General features: G+C 44.2%; 1 protein-coding gene across 1 annotated transcript in view; it reads right to left on the bottom strand.

Moving 5' to 3' along the window:
* The window catches only part of LOC124606696 (juvenile hormone esterase-like), a 128,692-nt gene that overhangs the window by 11,843 nt on the left and 90,085 nt on the right, over positions 1 to 26,764 (bottom strand). Inside the window, exons 5-8 of the mRNA XM_047138721.1 lie at positions 21,678 to 21,874; positions 16,579 to 16,732; positions 6,882 to 7,048; positions 1,366 to 1,510 (exon numbers count right to left, since the gene is read on the bottom strand). Coding sequence (XP_046994677.1) covers positions 1,366 to 1,510; positions 6,882 to 7,048; positions 16,579 to 16,732; positions 21,678 to 21,874 — 663 coding nt within the window. The remainder of the gene's footprint in view (positions 1 to 1,365; positions 1,511 to 6,881; positions 7,049 to 16,578; positions 16,733 to 21,677; positions 21,875 to 26,764) is intronic.

Here is a 26,764-nt window from a genome sequence, read left to right as displayed (position 1 = left end):
GCGTTAAAAAACTGACAGCCATAGTTCTATGAAGCGAAACACTTTCACACAAGAGGAATTTGTGCGAGCGACCAGTATGAATGGAACTGAACGTACGTGGATATAATACATGAAACCGTGCAGCGGGGAAGGCTATCAGTTACGTCGGAAATTCTGTCTCTGTGTTGCGTCCTGTGAAAAGTTGAGTTATTGAGTCGTTCACGTGTGGAAAATATGACCCTACTTCAGTTGTCTGCTACTATTTTGTATGAAGTAGTTGATATAAATGTTGTAAGCGTACATCCATTTCTGGAATTGGTGTCCTGGTGCAAATTTCAATTTTTGTACAAAAAAATCAAAAACTTCTTTTCATCCTTCGTGAGGTTTTTCGCTGCGTTATGTTTCCCAGCCGATTTACGGGTAAAACCACAGTTACAAAATGTTGGACCTTTACTTTCTGTAGTCCATTTTTGCTGCTAAATTATTAACAAGTCATCGATTCATTATCTGTCGTAGTTATTGGTAAGCTTCGAAACAAATATGCGAACTGCACGTAATTCAAGGATTCCGTATAGTAACAAGAGCTCTTTGGACACTTGGGCCACACCAAAGGACACTAACACTTTCACTTGAAAGGTAATCGGTATTTCCCTGCATTAATGTGTAAATCCCTTGATTAACTAGAAGTATCTCACACTCAATGAAATAACTGTGAACCATTTTGTTAATCATTTCTAATCACTTTCACGTTTTAGGAGTTAATGTAGTCAACTCTTATCGTATTTTGACACTTTTCAGCTGTTCAAGTAGTAGTTAAGTTTTCGTTTTTCAGCTGTCGTCCAATTTATATCTAGTCAGTTGTAGATAAAGAAGAACATCTACTGGGAAATACAAACAAAAGTACTGAATCAGAAAGCGTTAGATATACTAGAAGGGCTGACGTGTCAGCTGGTATGAGAGGTCTCGAAGATAACAGCCCCCGACTGTATCGGAATACTATTTGTATGCCCCCACTCACGTTCGCGCTGGTGTCCGCTTTCGTGTTCTTGAGGTTCGTGTAGTTGAATACTGCCGCAAAAGTTTCGGACTTGGGATTTAATATGGTGGAAAAGTATAGGTAGTGATTTTCTTATCATGTGAGGCCAAATGAGAGTTACGTGACTGAGTGAGCAGCTGAATACACACTCAGGCGGCTTGAAATTCATTTACTTTCATACCAATCGCTTATACAAATTATGCTCTTGCAAAATATATCCGAGAGCTTCAGTATGGTGATAATCTATTACTGTTTAATTGAATGAAGCGTAAGGGAGAACACGTGCTCTAGTGTTCTACTGCAAGAAGTAAATATAACAACACATGAAAGCACTAAACGTTTTATCTTACCGAAATCAAAGTCAATTTTTCGATAGGGATCTGCTGCCCTGTACTTTCCTCTATAGGTAAAATAATAATAGAAGACAGAGGCCATGTTTCTGTAACGTCGGACTGCCTCGTCACTTCCCCAAATAAACATGACATCTGAGTACAGCTGTTAAAAAAGTTAAAAGACACATAACAGTTTGCTTCAAATTGAACAAGATATTATTTATAAATTTTTCTGAATAGTAGTACAAGTAGAAACTACTTATTACTAACTGCTTATTACAAATACCATTTAGCTTAGATCAGTTATGGAAAATGGAGGAGTGTCAATACTAATGAAAAGTGACCTCAGACGTACAGTTAAGGTTATAGATCTTAAGGATTTAGTGCATGGAGGAGACATTGAAATTGCTGCCGTTCAGTTCACCGAAAGCAAGATCGTTGTAGTATCTATGTACTGTGTCTCCAAAACTGGTGCCAAAGTTATTGTCCAATATGTAGGTAATGTCTTAATGTACTTACTTAGATATAAGAGTCATAAAATGTTAATATTTGGTGGAATTAATATAGATGTGGCGGCGCAAAATTCTAAAAGCAGATTATTGCTAAATACCCTCAAATCATATAGTTACAATTGCTTTAACTATAAGCCTACCAGGCAGAACGCCTGTTTACACGATGTCATATCAAACATTGGCAAAGATGAAGTAGTCTTAAATGTTGTTAAACCACTGATCTCTGACCATGATGGAACTTTCCCCTAAAATTAATAGCGTTCAAAAGAAATCATACTCAACCAATAGAACCCCAGACAGTAAGACACACAAATCCATCATATGTAACAAACCTCACACAAAGACTTCTGACCATTGATTGGTGTAATACTGTCATGGAGAATAGGCCTTTAAGTGATGCTTTTCATTATTTAGATACCATTATCACTGTCTTTAATGAATATTGCCCCCTCATCATGAAATACAATCGACTAAATGCAAGGAGAAAACAGAAAATTAATGTAACTGACTGGTATACACCTTACTTAAACAACTTAAGAATTCTTTTAAGAATTTGCTATGACAATTCTTGCTCAAAATAGACATTCATATGCCAAATTAAAAAAGCTTTACAGAAAAGTTATCATTTCTGCAAAGAAAAAAGCAAATGACAACTGTAACTCTCATGCCAGTAACAAATGTAAAGCAACATGGAAAATAATTAAAGCAGAAACAGGGTTAATTGCAGAAAATTTACCTGTCCCTCTAAGAGCAGATGAACTAAATAATAGTTTCGTAAATTCTGGGGAATTAGCTATAACAAAGGAAAGAAATTTAGAGGACAATGCAGATACACTTCCCAATTTGTGGGAAACAGAGTTTCCAGTAGACCTGACAAAATTTGGATGGAAACAATTTATCCTAAGGATATACTACAGGTAGTCAAATCATTGGGCAACTCCAGAACTGAGGACATCTATGGTTTATCTAATTTTAACATAAAGAAAATAATGGACACTACATGCAATCCACTGTCTTACCCAATCAATAGGTTGTTCACAGAAGGAATATTTCCAGACTGCCTTAAACTGACAATTGTCTTGCCCATATTCAAAATAGGAGATAGAAAGTCACCCCAAAATTACAGACCCATTGTGACAGTACCTATATTATCCAAAATTATTGAAATATTAATGATAGACAAATTACACGATTTTTTTTGAGTATTACAACCTCCTAAATAGGGACCAATATGGATTCCGAAGTGGGCTATCAACAATAAAGGCAGTTCAGAAGTTGTATTATCAATATTGCGTAGTTTTGAAAATGGGGAACACACCAATGAAACTTTGTTGGATTAAACCAAGGCATTTGACACTGTCCCACACAACATTTTAATCAAAAAACTTGAAAAATATGGAATAACTGATTTAGAACTATAGTTGCTGAAAACATATTTAACAAACAAAAACCAAATGGTAGTTTTAAACGCAAATAACAAATGTGACCTCCTCAAGGTGAAATATGGAGTCCCACAAGGATCTTTACTGGGACCTTTCTTATTTATTGTGTATGTGAATGACCTGCCCATCTTATTACCATATAAATCTGTTAAGTATGCCAACGACACAACTTTCATCACATCACATAGATGCGAATGTAGTCAAACAAATGAACAACTAAATGATGGAAAAGGCAGCTCAGTGGTTCCAAGATAATAGACTGTCATTAAATAAAAACAAAACTGAACACATCTCCTTTTACCTTAGAGATATTAATAATGGATTAAATGAACCCAGAAATTCAGTAAAATTATTAGGCATATAGATACTACATTATGCTGGAATATACTCACAGAAGAGGTATGCAGTAAGTTGGCAAGATTTTTATATCTCCTTATGAAACTTAAGGATTGTGCCACTAAGGAGTGCATGCTTATGGCATACTGTGCCTTTTTCCATACACATTTGCATTATGAAATACTTCTTAGGGGAAACTCTGCTGGGCAAAAGATGTCTTCCTCTGGCAGAAGAAAGCCATTAGATGTATTTTTCTTTGAACAAATTAACTTCTTGCAGACAGTACTTTATTGAACGCAAAATACTTACAGTCTCCAGTCTATAAAGACTCAAAGCCAAACAGAATGCCCACATGCATGAAAGCAGGTCAGATGTGCACTCGTATGAAACCAGAAACAGGAACTTATTAGACAGTCCTTGGACACATTTGAGTAAAGTCGAAAATAGTTTTCTACATGCAGGCAAAACATTTTTAACACTATTTCACATGGCACAAGGGAGCTGCATGAAAATAAATTTCAAATGGTGTTAGAGACATGGCTGAAAGAGAAAGCATTCTACAGTACAAGTGAATTCTTAATACATAATAATAAAATTTGATGCTCTTTTATACGATGAAAAATATGATACTCTTTTATATAATGAAAAATATGGTGCTGTTTTATACAACGAAAAACTAACGTGATTGTGAACTAACAGAATTGTGAACTAAGAAAATTGTAACTTATGACATGCAACAAAATTTGTCTGCACAACCGGTGTAACTAATTATGGATGAGTACAAGCTGTACAATGTTTATCTAATTGTATTTATATATATTAACCTTTTTGTACAATCATTTGTATAACCATCTGTAGAATTATGTATCTACCTTTAGTATAATTTGTGTAACCAACAATTTAATTATGTAACAAATGACGACGCCTTATACAACACAACAGTTGCCTACAGGCAAATAAATCCAATTCAATTCAATTCTGACATGTTATCTACACACCAGGAAAGAAGGAAAGTACAGCGATGACGGCATACGCCACCTGGGGAATAGCAGATGTACTGATAATGATTTCAGCGTCGCTGGCGAACAGATAGCATAATGTCATAGCTGTAAGAGAGCCGTAAGTGTCTACCCTTTGATACGGAATGCTCACATCCAGAAGGTTCAGCGTGGTGCAAACGCGTGAAGCAAGTAGGCAACCATGCCATGGAGACGCAGTCGTGCTTCCTACATCCAACCAAGCGAGTTTGAAAGGGGTCAAATCGTGGCATTCTGAGTGGCGGGATGGTCCTTTCGGAGGGTTGCCACACTAGCTGAACGTGCTGCGTCAGTTGTGCATAACGATGCCGGTATCAGTTTTCACGTAAACGTTCTCACACCTGTAGAAGGGGTTCTGGACGCCCGCCAGGATCGTCGTGTTGTAACAGCAGCAGTGGCAGATCATACAGCTACCAGAGAACAAATAAGAGGGCTTGTGAGTCCATACGTGTCGGCACGAACTGTTGCGAACCGGTTATTATATTACCAGTGGGACTGCAGACACGAACACTTCTAGCCCGTCTTGCACTCACGCCACGGCATCGATGTGCACTGCTCGACTGCTGCCGCCAGAGGATCGCTTTATTTATTTATTTATTTATCTACACGTCAAGTTCCATAGTACCAGATTGAGGAGCAAATCTCCCAGGTCATGGAACGTGTCAGTACATGAAATTACAACATAAAAGTAATAACAGATAAAAATAAAATGTTTATTAACCCGAATGAAGTCTATCCATAAGTTTAAGTAAACGCAATCAACAATACAACAGGAATCAGCTTAATATTTCGAGGAACTCCTCGACAGAATAGGAGTGATCCGAGAGCAAACTCTTCAGTTTCGATTTGAAATCAGGTGGATTACTGCTAAGAGTTTTGAATTCGATTGGTAGCTTAGTGAAAATGGATGCAGCAGTATATTGCACATCTTTCTGCACAAGAGTTAAGGAAGTCCAATCCAAATGCAGGTTTGATTTCTGCCGAGTATTAACTGAGTGAAAGCTGTTTATTCTTTGGAATAAGCTAACGTTGTTAACAAGAAATGACAGCAAGGAATATATATATTGAGAGGCCGATGTTAAAATACCCTGACTCTTAAACAGGGGTCGATAAGAGGTTCGTGAACTTACACCACGTATTGCCCGAACCGCAAGATGGAATGGCACGCCGTGGTCTTCAACGATGAAAGCACATTCTGTCTCAACGCAAGTGACTGTCGTTTGCGTGTACGACCAAGACTAGGTGAGCGCTGTCTCGTAGAGTGCTTTCACTCAAGACACCCTGGTCCCAGCCCCAGGCCTTATAGTCTGCGGTGCCATAAATATTTGGTGTTTCTCAAGTGGACACCAACCAGCACTCGGTATGTGTAGAACGTTGTTGGACCCATTCTTTTTCTGTTCTTGCGTCCGCCCCCGGTAGCTGAGTGGTGAGCGCGACAGTCAATGCTAAGGGCCAGGGTTCGATTCCCGGCCTGGTCGGAGATATTCTCCGCTCAGGTACAGGGTGTTGTGTTGCCATAATCAACATCATTTCATCCCCATCGACGCGCAAGTCGCCGAAGTGGCGTCAAATCGAAAGACTTGCACCTGGCGAGCGGTCTACCCGACGGGAGGCCCTCATCACACGCCATTTTTATTATCTGTTCTTGCAACAGGAAGATGATGTGGTGTTCCAACAGGATAATGCTCGTACTCAGACTGACCCTGAGACTCAACGTGCACTGCAAGACGTGCTGCAGCCTCCCTGGCTAGCACGACCCCCGGACTTGTCCCCAGTCGAACACGTGCGGGATATGATGGGACGAGAATTGCTCATGCGACTTGTTGACCGATATTCTCACAGAACTACGTGAACATGTCTAACAAGCGTGGCATACGTATCCCAGGACAGTATTCGCCAACTGTACGATCGAGTGCACGCCATAGTCGGTGCCTGCACTGCCGCTCGTGGAGGCGTATTAATACGGGTGTTTCAGCAAGCAACATGTGGTACCAAAGAATCGCTTGTGCTATTGATCTGTAAATGTAACCATTTCATTTAATCCATATGTACTGTTGCTACAATTAATCTTAAGTGAATTGGAGACTTCCAAAAAGCTATACGAACTTCTTTTCCGGCAGTGTATTAATCAAAAGCTATTACATTATGAAAGTGTATTCGAAAAGAAAAATGTCCAACTATCTACTATATATCAAGTTTATACTCACTTCAGTCATACCCTTGAGAGAGAGATTTCCAGATGGAAAATAAAATTCACGAATCTTTTTTCCAATGAGATCAGCATTTCGTGCGGTATCATAAAATATCGTTATCGGTAACAAAGTGTTTAAATTATTTTCGAACTCTTTCCACACTGAACTGTTCGCATAAAACCCTGAAAGAGAATGCATCGTCGTTAAACAACAAGTCACAGATGTAAACAGCAATGATAAACGCTATTATACAAGGGGTAGTCAAATGAAAATTAGACATGCTAAGAAAGTAAGTAAACAGTTCATTTAAAAAGTAATTGCCTTATCTGTTAATACATTTATCCCGTTGTGAGACCAGATAGTCAGTGTGTACATAGAAAATGCTTGTGGTTACCTACGGGACCACGATTGTACCCAGGCGTGGGCCATATGCAACTTCACACATTTTTCAGTGCAAGAACTGACTGTCTTGTTTCACAGTGGATACACTTGATTAGTTTTGAAATAATAAACAGTGTACTTACTTTCTTTCCATCTTTTTATTGGACTGTTCCTTATAGTATGTCAAACCACTATGAAGTTAATACACGTATTAAGAAAATTATAAAAGACTAGCGTCCTTTTCACTTAGTCCTATTTATTGACTAAATGGAATCAATTAAAAGTTGTTACCATCTTAGACATAATTTTCAAGTGTACATTCTTTTCTACTGTATAGTCTCGGTAATCTGAGCGTGAATCTCTTCTTCACTGTGCCTAAGAACAAACGTGTGTTCGAGGGCGGCGTGCCCCTACTCCCCCCCCCCCTGCGGGTCCGGGGTAAGAATAGGCCCGAGGTATTCCTGCCTGTCGTAAGAGGCGACTAAAAGGAGTTTCAACCGTTTCGGCCTTCCATGTGATGGTCCCCCTTCGGGTTTGACCTCCATTTTTCAAAATTCTACAGAAGTACGAGCCTTTTGGGGAAGGACACCTTATGTGGTGTACCACTGGTCCTAAGTGCACTAAGACCTTGGCACTCAGCATTGCACCGGCGTTGTAACCATACCCACTATTCCTCAAATTGGGCCTAAACGTCTGATGGGTTGTACAAGTTACGCCCATAGTGCGTCCCCATCTGCACCTACGATCATGATGGACTTTCCATGGCACCAGAAATCCAGCACGGTAACCAGCTCGTTGTGGTGGGGTCATCATGTACCCTCTAGGTTGTAGCCCCCTGACAACACAGGGATCGTACTGCCGATACCTGAGCTGCACCCTCCCCACGTCGGCCAAGGAGTAGATGCCCGTCTCCTTGGGGCATCACGACTCCCGGCAACGGTCATCCTGCCAGGTGGCCCTTGCTGAGGCTGGGTGGCGCCCGTGGGGAGAGCCCCTGGTCGGAGTGGGTGGTATCGGGGCGGACGGTTCACAGATGAAACGTCAACACGTATCAGGTCGCTCTGCGGCCGAGTCTTTCAAAAGAAAAGGTACCGTTTCTAGTTCTAGTTCTCCTGCCCTTTCCCCCTTGGCCACTCCCTGGGAGGAGGGACAGGCCCGCCGGCTTGGGGCGAAGTACTTCCCCCGCTATTTGGTCTGTTCTTGAACCGATGGGGGGACGTTCGCCACCTCCAAGCCCATGTTCTTTGTTCAGCACATTGAGGACATCTTCGGGGAAATCGAGGCTGTCAGCTAGATGCGTTAGGGGTCCGTTCTTATAAAGACCACCTCCGCCACACAGTCGGCGGCGCTCCAGGCGTGCGACCGCCTAGGGGACATCCCAGTGTACATTGTCCCACATCTGGCACTAAATAGGACGCAGGGGGTTATTTTTCATCGTGACCTCCTGCTACAATCTGATGAGGAGCTCAGGGCCAATCTGGAGCGCTGAGGCGTGCATTTCGTCCGGAGAGTCCAGCGCGGCCCCAAAGACCGTCGCATCGACACCAGGGCCTTTATCTTCGCCTTCGAGGGGGATGTTCTCCCGGAGAAGGTAAAGGTGATGTGCTACCGGTGCGACGTGTGACCTTACGTCCCGCCTCCTATGCGCTGTTTTCGGTGTTTGCGCTTTGGGCACATGTCGTCACAGTGTGAGGCTGAGGCCTTGTGGCAATTGTGGACGTCCTCTTCGTGAGGAACATCCATGCACGCCACCACCTCGGTGCATTAAATGTCCTGGCATCCACTCACCCAGATCCTCAGACTGCCTCGCATATCAGAAGGAGAAGAAGATACAAGAACTCAAACTTTGGATCGTCTCTCTTATTCTGAGTCCAGGAAGAAGTATGACCGCCTCCATCCAGTGCCGTTGGCCACTTCGTTTGCCTCAGTTGTGTCCACTCCTTCCATGGTATCCTCACCCCTATCCTGTCCCCCCTCCGCCTCCTCCGCCCATCAGGGGGCTCTGCCTCCGCCTCCCAAATCCCTCCCTTCCAAATCCTCCTCCCCCGTGGCCCCCGCCCCCTCTGCCCCAGGGGCCACCCTTCCTCCTCCTCCTCTCCCCCCGCCACCTGAGAAGCGATCCTCTTCTCAGGCGTCCATCGGGGAAACATTCCGGACCCCAGTTTCCGAGGTCCGGTGTTCCAAAACGGACCCCGCGCGTGAGGACCTTCTTCGGGTCCAGCCCACCATCCCTGTGCCTCCTCGGCCTTCCAAGAAGGCCTCCAAGAAGAAGTCTCTATCCCCCTCTCCACCCAGGCTCGTTTCGTCTGACGCTCCATCCGTGAGTCGCTGCTCCTGGCCGTCCTCAGTTTCGCCGGGATGGTCTGCTGCCAGGCGCTCAGCTGGCCTCTCGTTGGCAAATGATGCTGCCCCTCCTACACAAGCAGGGACAGCGGCCGCAGCTGGGGACGACTCGATGGAACCGGATCCGCCTCCCGCTGGTTGTAGTGTTGTTCCCTCGCAACCTGGCCCTCCGCGGCCTTCGAGGTGACCAGCTCTTCCCCGTCTCGTTCCCCCAACTTTTTGACCAGCGATGGCCTTTTTACATTGGAACATAAGAGGTATTCGATCTAATCGGGAGGAATTACAACTGCTCCTCCGCCTGCACTGTCCGCTCGTCCTTGGTCTTCAGGAAACCAAGTTGTGCCCAACTGACCATATTGCCTTTACCCACTATACCTCGGAGCGGTATGACCTCACCCCTGTGGACGGTATCCCAGCTCATGGTGGGGTGATGTTGCTCGTTCGGGACGATGTCTATTACCATCCTATCCCATTGACCACCCCACTCCAAGCAATAGCTGTCCGTATTACTATTTCTGCTTTTACTTTTTCAGTTTGTACCATCTACACTCCACCGTCATCTGCTGTTAGTCGGGCTGACATGATGCACTGATCATTCAGCTTCCCCCGCCGTTTTTATTGTTTGGCGACTTCAATGCCCATCATCCCCTTTGGGGCTCTCTTGCATCCTGTCAAAGAGGCTCACTCTTGGCGGATGTCTTCAACCATCTCAATCTTGTCTGCCTCAATACCAGCGCCCCGACTTTCCTCTCGGACTCTACTCATACCTACTCCCACTTGGACTTCTCGATCTGTTCTACCACTCTTGCCCGTCGGTTCGAGTGGTATGTCCTTTCTGACACCTATTCGAGCGACCACTTCCCCTGTGTCGTTCGTTTCCTGCACCACACCCCATCCCCACGTCCTTCAAGCTGGAACATACCAAAAGCTGACTGGGGACTTTACTCCTCCCTGGCGACCTTTCCGGACCACGATTTTCTCAGTTGTGACAGTCAGGTCGAATATCTCACGACTGTTATCATCAATGCTGCCGAACGTTCCACTCCTTGTACTACCTCTTCCTCACGTCACGTTTCTGTCCCCTGGTGGAACGAGGCTTGTAGGGACGCTATCCATGCTCGACGACGTGCTTTATGCACCTTTCGCCGCCATCCTACGTTGGCGAATTGTATTGGATACAAACGACTCCGAGTGCAATGCCGTAGAGTCATCAAAGACAGCATAAAAGCTTGTTGGGCCTCTTTCACCAGCTGGCTTAACAGTTTTACTCCCTCTTCTGTCGTATGGGGTGGCCTGCGCCGGCTGTCGGGCATTAAGGCCCACTCCTCAGTACCTGGCCTGACCTCAGGTAATGAGGTCCTTGTTGATCCTGTGGCTGTCTCCAACGCCTTTGGCCGCTTTTTCGCGGAGGTTTCAAGCTCCGCCCATTACCACCCTGCCTTCCTTCCCAGGAAAGAGGCAGAAGAGGCTCGGCGACCTTCCTTCCACTCGCTGAATCTGGAAACTTATAATGCCCCCTTTACTATGCGGGAACTCGAACGTGCGCTTGCACTGTCCCGGTCCTCTGCTCCGGGGCCAGATGCCATTCACGTTCAGATGCTGGCACACCTTTCTCCGGCGGGCAAAAGCTTCCTTCTTCGTACCTACAATCGCGTCTGGACCGAAGGTCAGGTCCCCATGCATTGGCGTGACGCCGTCGTTGTTCCTATACCCAAACCCGGGAAGGGTAGACACCTTCCTTCTAGTTACCACCCCATTTCTCTTACAAGCTGTGTCTGTAAGGTGATGGAGCGCATGGTTAATGCTCGGTTAGTCTGGATTCTTGAATCTCGACAGCTACTTACTAATGTCCAATGCGGCTTTCGTCGCCGCCGCTCCGCTGTTGACCACCTTGTGACCTTGTCGACATTCATCACGAACAACTTTTTGCGAAGGCGCTAAACGGTAGCCGTGTTCTTCGATTTGGAGAAGGCTTATGATACCTGTTGGAGAGGAGGTATCCTCCGCACTATGCACAGGTGGGGCCTACGCGGTCGCCTGCCCCTTTTTATTGATTCCTTTTTAATGGATCGAAAGTTTAGGGTACGTGTGGGTTCCGTATTGTCTGACGTTTTCCTCCAGGAGAACGGAGTGCCTCAGGGCTCCGTCTTGAGCGTAGCCCTTTTTGCCATTGCGATCAATCCAATTATGGATTGCATTCTACCTAATGTCTCAGGCTCTCTTTGTCGATGACTTCGCGATCTACTGCAGTGCCCAGAGAACATGCCTCCTGGAGCGCTGCCTTCAGCGTTGTCTAGACAGCCTCTACTCATGGAGCGTGGCAAATGGCTTCCGGTTCTCTGAAGAGAAGACGGTTTGTATCAACTTTTGGCGATATAAAGCGTTCCTTCCGCCATCCTTACATCTCGGTCCCGTTGTTCTCCCATTCGTGGAAACAACTAAGTTTCTAGGGCTCACGTTGGACAGGAAACTGTGTTGGTCTCCACATGTCTCTTATTTGGCGGCCCATTGTACACGTTCCCTTAATGTCCTCAGAGTTCTTAGCGGTTCATCTTGGGGATCGGATTGCACTGTCCTGCTTCGCTTGTATCGGTCCATAGTCTGATCGAAGCTGGATTATGGGAGCTTCGTCTACTCGTCCGCTCGGCCATCCCTCTTACGCCGGCTCAACTCCATCCACCATCGGGGGTTACGTCTTGCGACCGGAGCCTTCTACACTAGTCCTGTCGAGAGTCTTTATGCTGAAGCTGGCGAATTACCATTGACCTACCGGCGCGACGTACTGCTGTGTCAGTATGCCTGCCGGCTGTTGTCTATGCCCGACCACCCCTCTTACCAGTCCTTCTCCGCCGATTCTCTCGACCATCAATACGGGTTGTATGTGTCTGCCCCGCTGCCCCCCGGAGTCCGCTTCCGTCGCCTGCTTCGACAATTGGATTTTGCCCTCCCTACCACCTTCAGAGAGGTTGAGAGCCCGACACCACCTTGGCTCCAGGCTCCGGTTCATATTTATCTCGACCTCAGCTCACTTCCGAAGGAGGGTACTCAGGCTGCAGTGTATCGCTCACAGTTTGTCGAACTTTGTGCTCGACTTGCCGGTCACACCTTTATTTACACCGATGGCTCCAAAACTGACGATGGTGTCGGCTGTGCATTTGTCGTCGGGGCCGCCACCTTTAAATACCAGCTCCTCGACCAATGTTCGAGCTTTACGGCCGAGCTTTTTGCTCTCCATCAGGCCGTTCAGTATGCCCGCCGCCACCGCCATTCATCGTATGTACTCTGCTCTGACTCACTCAGTGCTCTTCAGAGCCTTGGAGCTCCCTATCCGGTCCATCCCTTGATTCAACGGATACAGCAGTCCCTCCATTCTTTCGCTGATAATGGTTCTCCTGTCAGCTTTCTGTGGGTTCCCGGACATGTAGGAGTGCCTGGGAATGAGGCTGCGGATGCTGCAGCCAAGGCTGCAGTCCTCCTGCCTCAGCCAGCCTCCCATTGTGTCCCGTCATCTGACGTTCTTGGGGATGTTTGTAAGAGGCTTGTGTCGTTGTGGTGGGATGCTTGGTCATCCCTCGAAGGAGACAAGCTCCGGGCAGTAAAACAGCTCCCAACTGCTTGGACAACCTCCACCCGACCATCTCGGCGAGAGGAGGTCCTTCTGACCAGGTTGCGGATTGGGCATTGCCGGTTTAGCCACCACTACCTGCTCTCCGGTGACCCAGCCCCGCAGTGCCCTTGTGGTCAGGCATTAACAGTGCGCCATGTTTTATTGTCGTGTCCCCGTTTTAGTCAATTTCGTGTTGTCCTGTCCCTGCCATCTACTTTACCAGATGTTTTAGCTGATGACGCTCGAGCAGCTGCTCGTATTCTGCGTTTTATAACTTTGACTGGCTTGTCCAAAGACATCTAACCTTTTTACTTATTATATCTGCTTCTTTGTCAGGTCCTTCTGGTGTCCCCCCATCCCCTTGAGTTTTATTAGATTCCATGTGCTCTAACAACAGTGACTGGGCGCTAATGACCTCAGTAGTTGAGCGCCCTTAAACCCCACCAAAAAAAAAAAAAAAAAAAATGCCCCTACTGCATGCTTCCCACGGGGAGGGAACTCAGGATAAGATAAGAAGTCAAGAATTTACATTTTATGTAAGTGGAATACCATGAAATTATTAGAAATTATGAAATATTTGTCAATTAGAGTGTCAGGTTTAACATAATGAAAAACATTCAGTGTAGCAGTCTTTGAAAAGACGCTCTTCAAGTAGATAAGAGCTGATCAACAGAAATTTCTTTGTTCTAAAACCTCACGAATTTACCCAGGCTAATTGTTCATTCATCTGATTTACGTATGTGTCGAAGTGAACCCCGAATTCCTTGTGTAGTAGTTTCTGCTCCTAAATTTGTTTCCATGCTTTTCATTATGTTTTTGAGGAAAGAGAAATGAAGGGGTTGGCGGAAGAAAGTACTAATCCACCAGACGTTTTTCGAGCTTCTCCATGTTACGAGGGCGTCTGAGCTTTTCATTCTGTTCTCAATATCGGTTGAGGTATTACGTATCATTCGTATTTTTTTATCTCATATTGTTTGTTGCATTTGTTGGGTGCGGACATCCCATGACAACCGCCCAAGTTCGTCTTTGACCCAGTCAGTCAGTTTCTTCTTTATTACAGAGGGCAGTCAACCCTCCAACCGAACACGCTGGGCTACCGCGTCGGCGAATATTCGGTCGACTTCCTCGCTTCGCTGTAGCAAGTTGCAATACTCTGCCGCTAGAGCGCTCTGAACTGCAGCGTGTAACATGGCGGTATTTAGCGCAACTATATCGGTTTGTGAGAAACAGCTTTTGCCGGCCGCTGTGACCGAGCGGTTCTAGGCGCTTCAGTACGGAACCACGCGCCTGCTATGGTCGCAGGTTCGAATACTGCCTCGGGAATGGTTGTGCGTGATGTCCTTAGGTTAGTTAGGTTTAAGTAGTTCTAAGTCTAGCGGACTGATGACCTCAGATGTTAAGTCCCATAGTACTTCAAGCTATTTTTTTTAATTATACGCTCTGACCCGTCTTCGATAAATTTACACAATTTTCTAGAAAGTAACAGCTTACGCATAAGTAACAGTAAAGGTGATAACACTGCAGCGCGTGGTCCAGCCGCGTGGCTGGGAATTCCGCTGTGACGAGGACGGCGCATTGTGTCGATGAAGGAGATGTCTATGCCGGGAGTGCCAAAGATGGCGGTCTTTGTGAAACCTTAATGGCAGACATTTCACAGTTCGTATAGAAATTAATTGTAGCCAGATGAATCATGATACCTCAAAGAGAAACATGTACATTACCATTATTTGCACGACGATTCTGATGGTGCAATCAGATTTTTCATATATTTATTAGTTTAAGGTTTAGTATCTGACGGTAAATTATACAAGTAACACTCAGCAACGAATTTCCAAAATATAAACGCTTCATCCGCTGTCGTCGATCGCCGTGTCTGTAGAAAGCTATTAGTGTAAACCTGGATTGGAATGAATTACAGGCATGTAACTTGAATAGTACATGAGTTACTGGAGGTCAAAGTGGCCGATTACTATCGATCGTGTCAGGCCTAAGTACTCCACAGTTACCTGAAAAAACGGTAGCAGCGTGCTTATAAATATATGTATTCATCTATGACTTTGTTCATATCCGATATATACTATTCATAAAGAAATTGGTTAAATACTTACTGTATTTTAGAAAGCACAGACACATTAGGCTGCTGGCGTACCTGTTGTTCAATTTCTTTTGGTATATGTTCATTTAATTGTTTATGTATTTAATAATGTGTATTAGGGCATGTTTATGGCCCAGCTGCAGGAATATTTATTTAATTTCAAGTATTTAAATGTAAATCCAGTATTTAGAATGTGCATAAATATGTGTGTGGGTGCGTTGGCTTGAAAATATGGCGCGACCGCTCTAGCGAATCAAAGCGCTCGTGAATGGAAAGACTGGATAGGAGGTAGTTCTGGAAGCGGGCAGTACGGCTCGGGACACAGGAGTGAGTGCTGGTCGCGGAGAATAGAAATATTTCGGAGTGCCGACCTGTACTCTTGTGTGATTTCCGTAGCTTCTGCAATGAAGACGTAGTGTGCGTTTAGAAGTGAATATGTCGCGAGCTATGTTGTTGTTCATAACTAATTACGTGCAGTAGGAATCTATTCTTTCCCTGTTATTCAACTTATATTTTATTTAATTGCTAGACCATAGACACCAATAACTGTTTTGCAGAAATATACCGCATTCTCACAAGTACTTTTACTGTCGTACTCATCATTTGAAGTCGTTAAGATAGTACCTGCAGATTTTATTTAATTGCAGTCTTTCATTTATAAATTTATATTTTACGTTCATAATACGCAATTGACGAGTGACAAAAACCTTTGACCATTCGATTCATGTGTGTATTCTTATCGTATACTGTAGACTCAGCAGTATTTGGCCTGTAATGCTCCAGCTACGTATTCCAGCCCCTAGACAATGAAACCAGCCAAAACTTTTAATATTGCAACTCTGAGTTGGAGGGTGCGTAGTATGATGAAAGCCCGAAAACTATATCACCCTATCGGCAGATATTTTCATATTCAAACTTTTACAAATTTCGCTTAGCTTTAGCACGTCCAGCAATTTAATCCTGACCTACCACTGTAGTTCCCGTGCTATGTTCGAAAGTAGTAGCCTGGGAATCTCCTCCGATCATCCCTTCCAATAGAGCACAATGTCGTGTCACTAATGACTAACACCCTCCTGTTTCTCATCCTTCAGTGAGTGAGGCCAGAGTTACTACCTAGTGCATGCTAAAAAAACACGGCTGCAACGATGGCAGAAAGAACATGCAAGCTTTTTACGTATGTACCGGATTCCATAGATGAATTTGCGATGGACTTATTAAATTAGTATGTCTTATGTAAAGGAACTGGAACGATATGTGTTAATTGACCGTCTAAGTCAATGCTATACCTGCACTAAAAATTCCTCCTTCATTTTCATTCACGCCAACCATCCAGTCCACTTCAGCAGGCTTCAAGAGTGGCGAGGGTCCGGGAAGAAATGAAGAAGGCGTGGCAGCTTCCTCGACGGGATGAAACAGTACGACAGGGTGTACGCCCCATTTCTAGAAAAACGAAGTATTGCATAGTTTACGAGACTTAAGCTATACTGATGAATAATAGTCCTCTACGACCAAGCGGCAAGACGGAGTCGAATTATTTTGTCCAGCCAGCTGTTACACGTTGTCTCGTAAAGGTTAAGATATTAAGTTTGTGAGATACTGAAATAATTTTGAAGCATATACTCCCTTCGTCAGAAAAGTTTGAGGACAGGTTTCTTTAAAAACAGAAAATTGCACTTACCAAGTAATGATCCAATCCCCTATAGAAGTAACCCCCTTGGCTATCTATACAAAGTTCCCAACGTTTCTAGAGGTCTTGGAAACAAGCAGGGAAATTTTCAGTCGCGATGCTTGTAAGCTTATTTGTCATAGCCCATTGGATGTCTGTCATATCTTGGCTAAGCTTTCCTTTCAGTCGCCTTTTCAGTCGCGGAAACAAGTAAAAATCGCAAGGTGAGAGAACGGGCGGATGTGGGATGGCAATAACAGAATGTCTGGCCAGACACTCTGTAATATATAAAGCAGTATGGGGTCTTGCATTGTCCTGCGGCAAGAACCAGTCATGAGAATGTCACAAATCAGGGCGGCGGCGTCGAATCGCTTGTCGCAAACGTTTCAAGACTTCGATGCAAAGAGTTTGGTTCATTGTTGCCCTGGAAGAACATATTCATGGTGAACTAGTCCTTTGCTATCAAAGAAAGCTATCAACATTGTTCTTATTCTCGAAGGTTGTTGTCTGACTTTTTTCGAGACTGGTGACCCAAGTCTCCGCCATTCAGAACTTCGACGCTTCGTGTGAGGGTCATACTGATAGCATCAACTTCCATCCCCAGCAATAATGTTTGACAGAAATGTGCAATCACCTCTGGCTCCATCCAGTAATTCAGCAGAAATTCTTCGTCTTTCCTCTTTCTGTTCGCCTGTTATTGTGTGAGGGGCGAATTTTGTATTACTTTCCATTTACCTACATCTTCTCGTAAAATCTTATGATAGATCCGACACCACATGATTCTATTAAGTTCTTCTGATATCACACGCACAGTGATTGCTTAATCATTGTCCATGGTTGACCAGGGATTTTCCTGAGCTTAATGCAGAACTTTCTGTTCACTGATAGCTTACATCCATTGTGCCACCCAGCTCACAGTCAACATCCATTGTGGCACCGTAATGCGCCAAGAGCCCAAACAGTGTGTTCCAAAGCACATCTCTGTCACCTTGTGAGTTTGCGCAGAAACATGGTCAAGGTCATTTAAAGGACGCACACATACTAGATAACTTAAAAAAGGCATTTGTACCTTTACAGTTCTGCAAACTCAGAAATAAAAAATCCTGTCCTGGAACATTTCTGTCAGGGGGAGTATGTTCGGTGCACTGAGCATCATAGACCGTGGTTAAGTAGAAACATGATTTTACAAATATCTGCAGCAGCATCATCCCCAACTGTTACTTGAGTTATGTTTGTGCTGTTGATAAGAACAAATCCATCTTTTGAACTTCATTGTTTATTTGGTATTTAGCTCATCCGCAATCGGCATCATCAGTAATTTTTTCTTTTCAGTAATTTTTGAGAATGTAGCTTGTGGGGACTGTCAGCGACCTCTTTAAATATTTTAAAATTTAATTAAAAACAGTCTTGACCGCAATAAAAATTTTATTGGCTATGGTAACAGGTTTCCGTCAAAATGCGACCGTCTTCAGACCATGTTACATCGTGATGGCAGGTGATGGCAGTGAACGAAGCAGGTACCGAGGATACATGAATGTTGATTTGGGCAGCTGACGTACGTGGATCCATGATACCTACTCCACTCACCACTAAGCTTGTCATCATTGTGTAGCATAGTTTTAAGATACTCACTTTTGGCCGAAGCTGGTAACCAGTGGCAATAAATATTTTATTGTGGTCTATACTGTTTTCAATTCAGTTTTAGTTTTCAATTTTTTCGTGTGTCCATTGGTTCTTCTGCAGCGCTAGATGCACAAGTGCAAGTTTCTTATCACACCTGTTGTAGTGTCGTCCGTCCAGCAAGTGAGATCGTGTGCAATTTGCAAAAGGAAATGTTGTGTGTAACGAAATGTGTAACCATGACCTACTGTCAATTAGAAATCTGAGCAGTGTGCGTCTAGTGCCTACAGAAGAAACAATGGACACACGGAAAGAACAGAAAAATGAAAATCACTGATGATGCCTAGTATGAACAGTTGAACAGTTTTTGGTGAAAAACGAAATAAACATTGTTGCAAAAGATGAATCTATTCTTATCTACACTTCAGGTCAAAAGCTTTTTGTCACCTATTACAACTTCGGATTTGTGGTTAAAACAGTGATTTGCCTTTGAATACTCTACTGTATTCTCGTAAAAAAAGTACGAACCTGTAAAGGCTAAGCGCCTCTGTTTTGTGTTTGATTGTTCGCGTAGAAAGGTGCTGATTAGTATCCACAGCAACAATGTCGTGCCTTTGCCTAATTCGAACAAGCCCCATTCTTTCAGATATCTGTGTCGCTTTAGTCTACACTGCAGTGTGTGTATCTTACAGTGTGTACTTTACCTGATCAGTTTCATACGAAGAATGAGATTTTCATTCTGCAGCGGAGTGTGCTCTGATACGAAACTTCCTAGTTGATTAAAACTGTGTACCGGACCGAGACTAAAAATCAGGACCTTTGCCTTTCGCGGGCAAGTGCTATAGCAACTGAGCTACCCAAGCACGACTCACACAATTTTAATCTGCCAGGAGGTTTCAGTTTGATACGATATTACCTCATAATACGACGTAAACAGAAGACTGGAACTGAAAACCATGCTGTAATTGTAGCTCAGCATCAGGACGGCTATCCTAGTATGAAAATAGCAACGAAAGTTGGCGTAGCCCAACCTACGGAAGTGTGTGTATCGCCATAATTCAAGCCGATGCAAATCTTTCGCTGAATTAGGATCCGCAGTAAAAATGGTTCAAATGGCTCTGAGCACTATGGGACTTAACTTCTGAGGTCATCAGTCCCCTAGAACTTAGAACTACTTAAACCTAACTAACCTAAGGACATCACACACATCCATGCCCGAGGCAGAATTCGAACCTGCGACCGTAGCGGTCTCGCGGTTCCAGACTGTAGCGCCTAGAACCGCTCGGCCACCCTGGCCGGCAATCCGCAGTAAAGATCGCAATAATATTTGTTTATTTACCGGTTTCGGCTTACCTAAAAGCCATCTTTAGAATTTTTGCCTCGTGATACCACCAGTGTACAATCGTGGTTTCACGAGACAACCGAAGAGGCACCGCACCAGCCATAGGGGTCCATAAATTCTGAAGACTGCTTTTACACAAGCCGACACCGGTAAATAAACAAATATTATTGCGATCTTGACTCTGTGTGGGAATTCAACTATAGCTGTTTTCAGAAGAGTATGTTGTATAAATTTATGATCAAGTATTTCGCTACCTGGAACACCCCTAGTACCATCATACAGAGAAGATCAGTTCATATCTGTACAGAGTAAACGCCAGAGGACTCGTGCTGCACCTGAAATTCGCTAGGAAGTAAATAATATGCGATGAGCTGCAATCTGTCTCAATAGTGCAATGCCATTTTCATGAACAAGGTATGAAATGGTGAAGTGCGACCAAAAACGTTTATTGCGCTAACAAAGTAAGGTGAGTCGATTGCAATGGGCACAGCAACACAGAAACTGGAGCGTAAAGCAGTGGTCCAAAGTGTTATTCATGGACGAACCTAACTTGGAAGTATTTGGAAGCCATCTTCAAATGTTTGTTCGACTTCGTGGAGAATGTTTGAAGAGTCAGTATGTGAAGACAACAGTGAAGCATGGTGGAGGGTCGGTCGTAGTGTGGGTATGTTTTCAGGGTAATGAAGTCGGTGATCTAGGGAGAATTAATGGAACATCAAAGGAGTGAGGATATCACAGGGTACTGATCAACAACGAAGTTACATCTGGAAAGAGGCGTAGGTTTGTTCTGCAGCACGACAATAATCTCAAACATGGTTCTAAAATGTGCAGACGGTATGCCAATAGAAATGAGAGGAAGGGAAGAATACAATTTGCCCAAGTCAGTCACTTCACTTGACTTACATACTGTGAACTTCACAGCTAGGTCAATAATTTACAGAAGTGTTGGACGTTGGACTGCAGCAAAAAAAAGAAAAAAAAAAATAGTTTGCACGATGTGTTTCCTTGTTCAATAAAAGTGTGTGGTTATTGTCAGGGCCGTTCGAAAATTTGTCGGTGATGTACCGTATATAAAAGCCAACTGAAACATGGTTATGAGGTTAAGTAAAATTAGGCCCAAAAGGAGTTGGTGCTCGACCTACAACAGGGTCGGAAACACGGCACACTTTGTGTTAATGAAAAAAAGGTCGTTATTTTGCCCACATACGCGGAATCCCTGTCAACTACTTTCGATAACGCTTGTTTATTGCGGATGTGATAAATTTCTGACTTTTCACTCCCCATTTCACTACAAAACCTGGAGAATCTTCGGGCTATTGCAGCGAATATCATCGAGAATAAGACTGAAACTTCCTAGCAGATTAAAACTGTGTCAGACTGAGACTCGAACTCAGGACATTTGCGATTTGCTGGCAAGTGCACTACCGACTGAGTTACCGAAGCACGATTCAGCGCATGAGCTCATACTGAAAACATCACCGAGATGTGGCTAAGCCATGTCTCCGAATATCCTTTCTTCCAGGAATGCTAGTCTTCCAAGATTCCCAGGAGAGCATCTGTGAATTTTCGAAGGTAGGAGATGCCGTACTGGTGGAGTGAGCTATGAGGACGGGTAGCTCAGTCGGCGGAGAGTTTGCCCGCGAAGGGCAACATTTCGGAGTCCCAAATCTTGGTCCGGCGCACTGTTGCAGTCTTCCAGGGAGTTTCACACCACACACCGCTGCAGAATGAAAATCTCATTCAGGTGTAAGACTAACCTTAAGCATGTTCCCGGCGAGCAGCAGCTTGTGGTCGTCGACACCGCGCAGACAGTCGACCATGGCGGCGTGGGGCTGTGTGGGGCAGCCCAGGGAGGCCGCCACCTGCCGCGCCCTCGCTGCTGACTCCCCATTGCGTGCCAACGTCCAGGGCGTCAGGGCGGAGCCGCTCTCCATTATGACGCGGTGGAAGAGACCTGGTTCAGTGAGGTATACCTCTCGTAGCCTAATCTACAAAAGCGTCAGAAAATATACACTGCTAGCCGCAGCAATTGTATCGCTATCTATTTTGAACCCAACAAGGGCCAAACTGGAGTGAAATATACAAGCTGGGTACCCAAATAATTACAGTTTTCAGTACAACTGTACATGTTGTGTAATAGTAACGCCGTCTAAATTCTGTGCATTAGGAAAGATTACGTTGTAAATTTTGTCATTCAGAAATCATATCTGAATATTATTTTTGACGATATCGTATAATGCCTTGTGCCTACCAGCATGATCCAAAATCTGACAATGGGTGGATTGTGGCCTACTGGATTTGTGGGGTTTTCCGTTCCGCGATATTGCATTGCTCATGATCCCATTACTGCCATGCGAATATCGGCTAGATGAATTCGTTTGGGATATACTCAATGACACGCAGGACTTAAACAGCCCCACGTGACTAGTGCCCGAGAGGAAAGACATATCCTTCGTTCGGCCATGCAGGATTATACAACCGAATCGTAGACTTTGAGTCAGAAAATGGCAGTGACATGAACAGAAACACAGCTGTGTGAGTTTGCCTTATTCTGCTGTGTAAGTCGTGTGACCTTGAAGCGGACTTAGCCGCTGAGCGAGGCTGCCGGGCAACACGGGCCCTAGTATTACTAGGCCCGTGTTGCTGGAAAATCAAGATTGCGCAACACTGATAAGGCGCGCTGGCGCTGTGCGCGCCAGTGGGGGCCGGAAGTTCTGACGTCATGGTGCTTGATAACTGTGTCGAGAGGCAGCAGCATGTTCATTCGACTCGAGCCAGCCGCACGAAGCACACAGCCATGCCGTACCGTCGTAGAAGATACAGGAGGAGGAGCACACTTCCGGTGTAAAAGACAGTGGATACATTTTCAATTACACCAAATGAGACTGGTCAACAGGAGTTACTGCAAGGACCTATTACTTTTGTTGGTTGCAAGATTCAATTTTCTTGTACTACAACAGAAGTAGTTAGTGGCAATGCATGGTTAACAATTGCTGTTGTGAGAGGTACTGACAAAGCTCTTGAAGGATTAGAAGCCTACAATGAGAGGGACATTATTTCTTATCGCACTTTTGCAATTGGAGTTATTCCTAACCGTGATTATGGAACATGTGTTGTTACAACAGACAAGCCATTTTCACTGTACACAAGGAATCGTCGTAGGATTAATGCAGATGAGAAGATAAATGTTTGGTGCAAACTGTCTGGTGTTTTAACTAAATATATTCTTGTGGGACCATTGCTTTTCACAATATATATAAATGACCTAGTAGATAGTGTCGGAAGTTCCATGCGGCTTTTCGCGGATGATGCCGTAGTATACAGAGAAGTTGCAGCATTAGAAAATTGTAGCGAAATGCAGGAAGATCTGCAGCGGATAGGCACTTGGTGCAGGGAGTGGCAACTGACCCTTAACATAGACAAATGTAATGTATTGCGAATACATAGAAAGAAGGATCCTTTATTGTATGATTATATGATAGCGGAACAAACACTGGTAGCAGTTACTTCTGTAAAATATCTGGGAGTATGCGTGCGGAACGATTTGAAGTGGAATGATCATATAAAATTAATTGTTGGTAAGGCGGGTACCAGGTTGAGATTCATTGGGAGAGTGCTTAGAAAATGTAGTCCATCAACAAAGGAGGTGGCTTACAAAACACTCGTTCGACCTATACTTGAGTATTGCTCATCAGTGTGGGATCCGTGCCAGATCGGTTTGACGGAGGAGATAGAGAAGATCCAAAGAAGAGCGGCGCGTTTCGTCACAGGGTTATTTGGTAACCGTGACAGCGTTACGGAGATGTTTAATAAACTCAAGTGGCAGACTCTGCAAGAGAGGCGCTCTGCATCGCGGTGTAGCTTGCTCGCCAGGTTTCGAGAGGGTGCGTTTCTGGATGAGGTATCGAATATATTGCTTCCCCCTACTTATACCTCCCGAGGAGATCACGAATGTAAAATTAGAGAGATTAGAGTGCGCACGGAGGCTTTCAGACAGTCGTTCTTCCCGCGAACCATACGCGACTGGAACAGGAAAGGGCGGTAATGACAGTGGCACGTAAAGTGCCCTCCGCCGCACACCGTTGGGTGGCTTGAGGAGTATAAATGTAGATGTAGATGTAGATGTCTGGAGCCATGAGGAACTTTAGTACTCAGACGATTGTGGCAGCTTCCTTTGATGCGGCAGCAGAGGTAAGTATGCCTACAGTGATGCTCCCCATAACGTCATTAACTGTAAGAGTGGCATCAAGTCGTCGTTCCACATGCGTCCCAATTCTTCAGTCGACCTGCGTCTGAAGGTTCTAAAGATAAAGAATACTCCCTGGCTTCCTTTGGTATCGTCACATGGGCCCAGCATCAAGCGATGTGGTGTGGGGTGCTATTTGGTACACGAGACGATCACTACTGGTTAGCATAGCCTTGACCTACTTGACTTAATTCCTTTGACCCCTATAGGGGCATAGAGCATCCAGGAGAACTCGCCATCTGTCTCTTTGGCCATTTCCCTCAATTCTGCCCAGGTCTTGCCAACTCTTTTTGCTTCCCCTTCCACTGTTCTCTTGCATGTGCCCCTTAGTCTTATTGTTCCCTGGGGATTCCATTCCAATGCTTTTTTCTCGATGGCACCATCTGGTTTTCTCAAGGTGTGCCCCAACCAACCCCACTTCCCCTCTCGTATCTGGTCTTCTATAGGTATCTGGTTTGTTATTCGCCAGAGCTAGTCATTAAATACTTTTTCTGGCCACCAGATATACATGGTGCGTCGAAGACATATATTTATGAAGCTTTGTAACTGGGATGTTATCTTTTTATCCATTTTTCAGCTTTCACTGGCGTACAGAAGGACAGCCTTCAAATTTGTAATAAAAATACGGATTTTTGTTTTGTACGTGATATTTGTACTTTTCCGTATTGGATACAATTGTATGCAGGCAGCGTTTGCCTTTTTAATGCGGTTTTTCACATCATCTCCAGCTCCACCGTCTTCTGTCACTATACTACCCAGATACAGGAATGAGTTGACAGTCTCCACCCGCTGCTCACCTATTAACAGTGGCACCTCCATGTTCCCTGCATTTACTCTCATTTCCTTTTTTTGCCTGTATTTATCCTGATGCCAGCAGTCCCTGCTTCTACTTTCAGCAAGTTTAATTTATGCTGCATATCAGTCAGCTTTTGAGCTAATGAAACTAATTCTGTTTAAAATAATTCTGGTGAGGACCTTACTGGGCACTGACAACAATGTAATACCACGCCAGTTGTTACAGTCTGACAAATTTCCCTTTTTTTTGGGAGCTTTACCACCAAACCATTTTTCCACTCCTTTGGAGATTTCTCTTCAAGCCAAATACGCTTCAGCAAAGGATGTAGCATTTTAACAGTACTTTCAACATCGGCTTTTAAGAGTTCCGGTGCTATGTTGTCTAGGCCTGGAGCCTTTGCATTTTTTAGTGTTTTCAAGGCAATCCTAATTTCGTCCATTGTGGGGCACTGCAAATTTATATCATGATCTTCTTCGACTTCCTCTGGAACGTCTCTTACCTGTTCCTCTTGGATGTCTTCACAATTTAACAGTTCCTTGAACTGCTCCTCCCATCTCTGTAGCTGTGCCTGTTGAGTTGTAAGCATCACCCCATCCTAGTTCTTAACTGGTCCTTCATGTCTGAAGTTCTTCATTGACAACCGTTTGGTAATATTGTAGAGCTCTTTCATATTTCCTTGTCTTGCTTCCTCTTCTGCTAATTTTGCTTGCTCATCTATTCATTTCCTTCTATCTCGACGTAGCTATATTTTCACTTTTTTGTTCTCCTCCGTGTACTCTTTATGCGCTTCGCTCTTTGAGCTCTTGTCTTACAAAAAATTAACTAAAGTTTTAGTTCTTTCCTGTGGCTGATTTCATTCCGTGTAGCATCGGAGATCCATTCCTCCCTTTGATGTGCCTTAAATCCTAAGATTTTTCTCCCACATCTAAATAACTGTCTTTGATTTTTTGCCAAAACTTCCATAAAGTTTTCTTCAGAGAGGACCTGGAATCTGTTTTGTAGTTGAAGGGCAAATGTTTCTTTGATCCGTTGTTATTTTAACCTTCCCACATCTATTTTCTTGCACCTGTGATTGAACTTGGTTCTATTTGCCACTATCTTCAGTCTGAATTCCGCCAAAACTAGGTGGTCACTTCCAACGTCTGCTCCTCTTCTATTTCTGACATCCAACAAAGAGTGTCGGAACTTGCGGCTTATGACTATGTGGTCTATTTGATTTTCGGTAACGTGATCTGGAGAAACCCATGTTATCTTATGGCAGTTACGATGTGGAAACAATGTGCCTCCAATGAGTAGGTCATGTTCAGCGCATGTGTTTATCAACAGTTCACCATTTACATTTCTAATCCCCACGCCATGCACGCCCATGATATGTTCAAGCCCTTCATGTTCTGAACCAACTTTTGCGTTCAAATCACCCACTAAAATTTTTATGTCCCTAGAATTTGTTTGTGTATGGACTACGTTAAGCTCTGTATAAAATGCATCTTTTAATTCTCCTTTAGCTATTTCAGTAGGTGCATAGCATTGAATTACAGTGACATATCGCACATTTGTTTTAAATCATGCGGTTATTATCCGTTCTGAGACTGGTTTCCACTCCAGTAAGCTCTTCTTGCTGATTTTAGATGGTAAGAGCCCTACACCATTCCTATGCATCGCGTCCTCAACTGTCTGACCTGCATACAACAACACTCCACCATTTTGTGTTTGCAATTCCCCAGATTCTGGCCACCTTATTTCACTTAGTCCTAATATATCGAGTCGATAGCTCTCCATCTCTTTTTCGACCTGTCTTAGCC

The sequence above is a fragment of the Schistocerca americana genome, chromosome 3, assembly GCF_021461395.2.
Source record: "Schistocerca americana isolate TAMUIC-IGC-003095 chromosome 3, iqSchAmer2.1, whole genome shotgun sequence".
Taxonomy (NCBI): Eukaryota; Metazoa; Arthropoda; class Insecta; order Orthoptera; family Acrididae; genus Schistocerca; species Schistocerca americana.
Note: the sequence above shows the minus strand (reverse complement) of the source record. Positions and strands in the feature narration are given on the sequence as shown.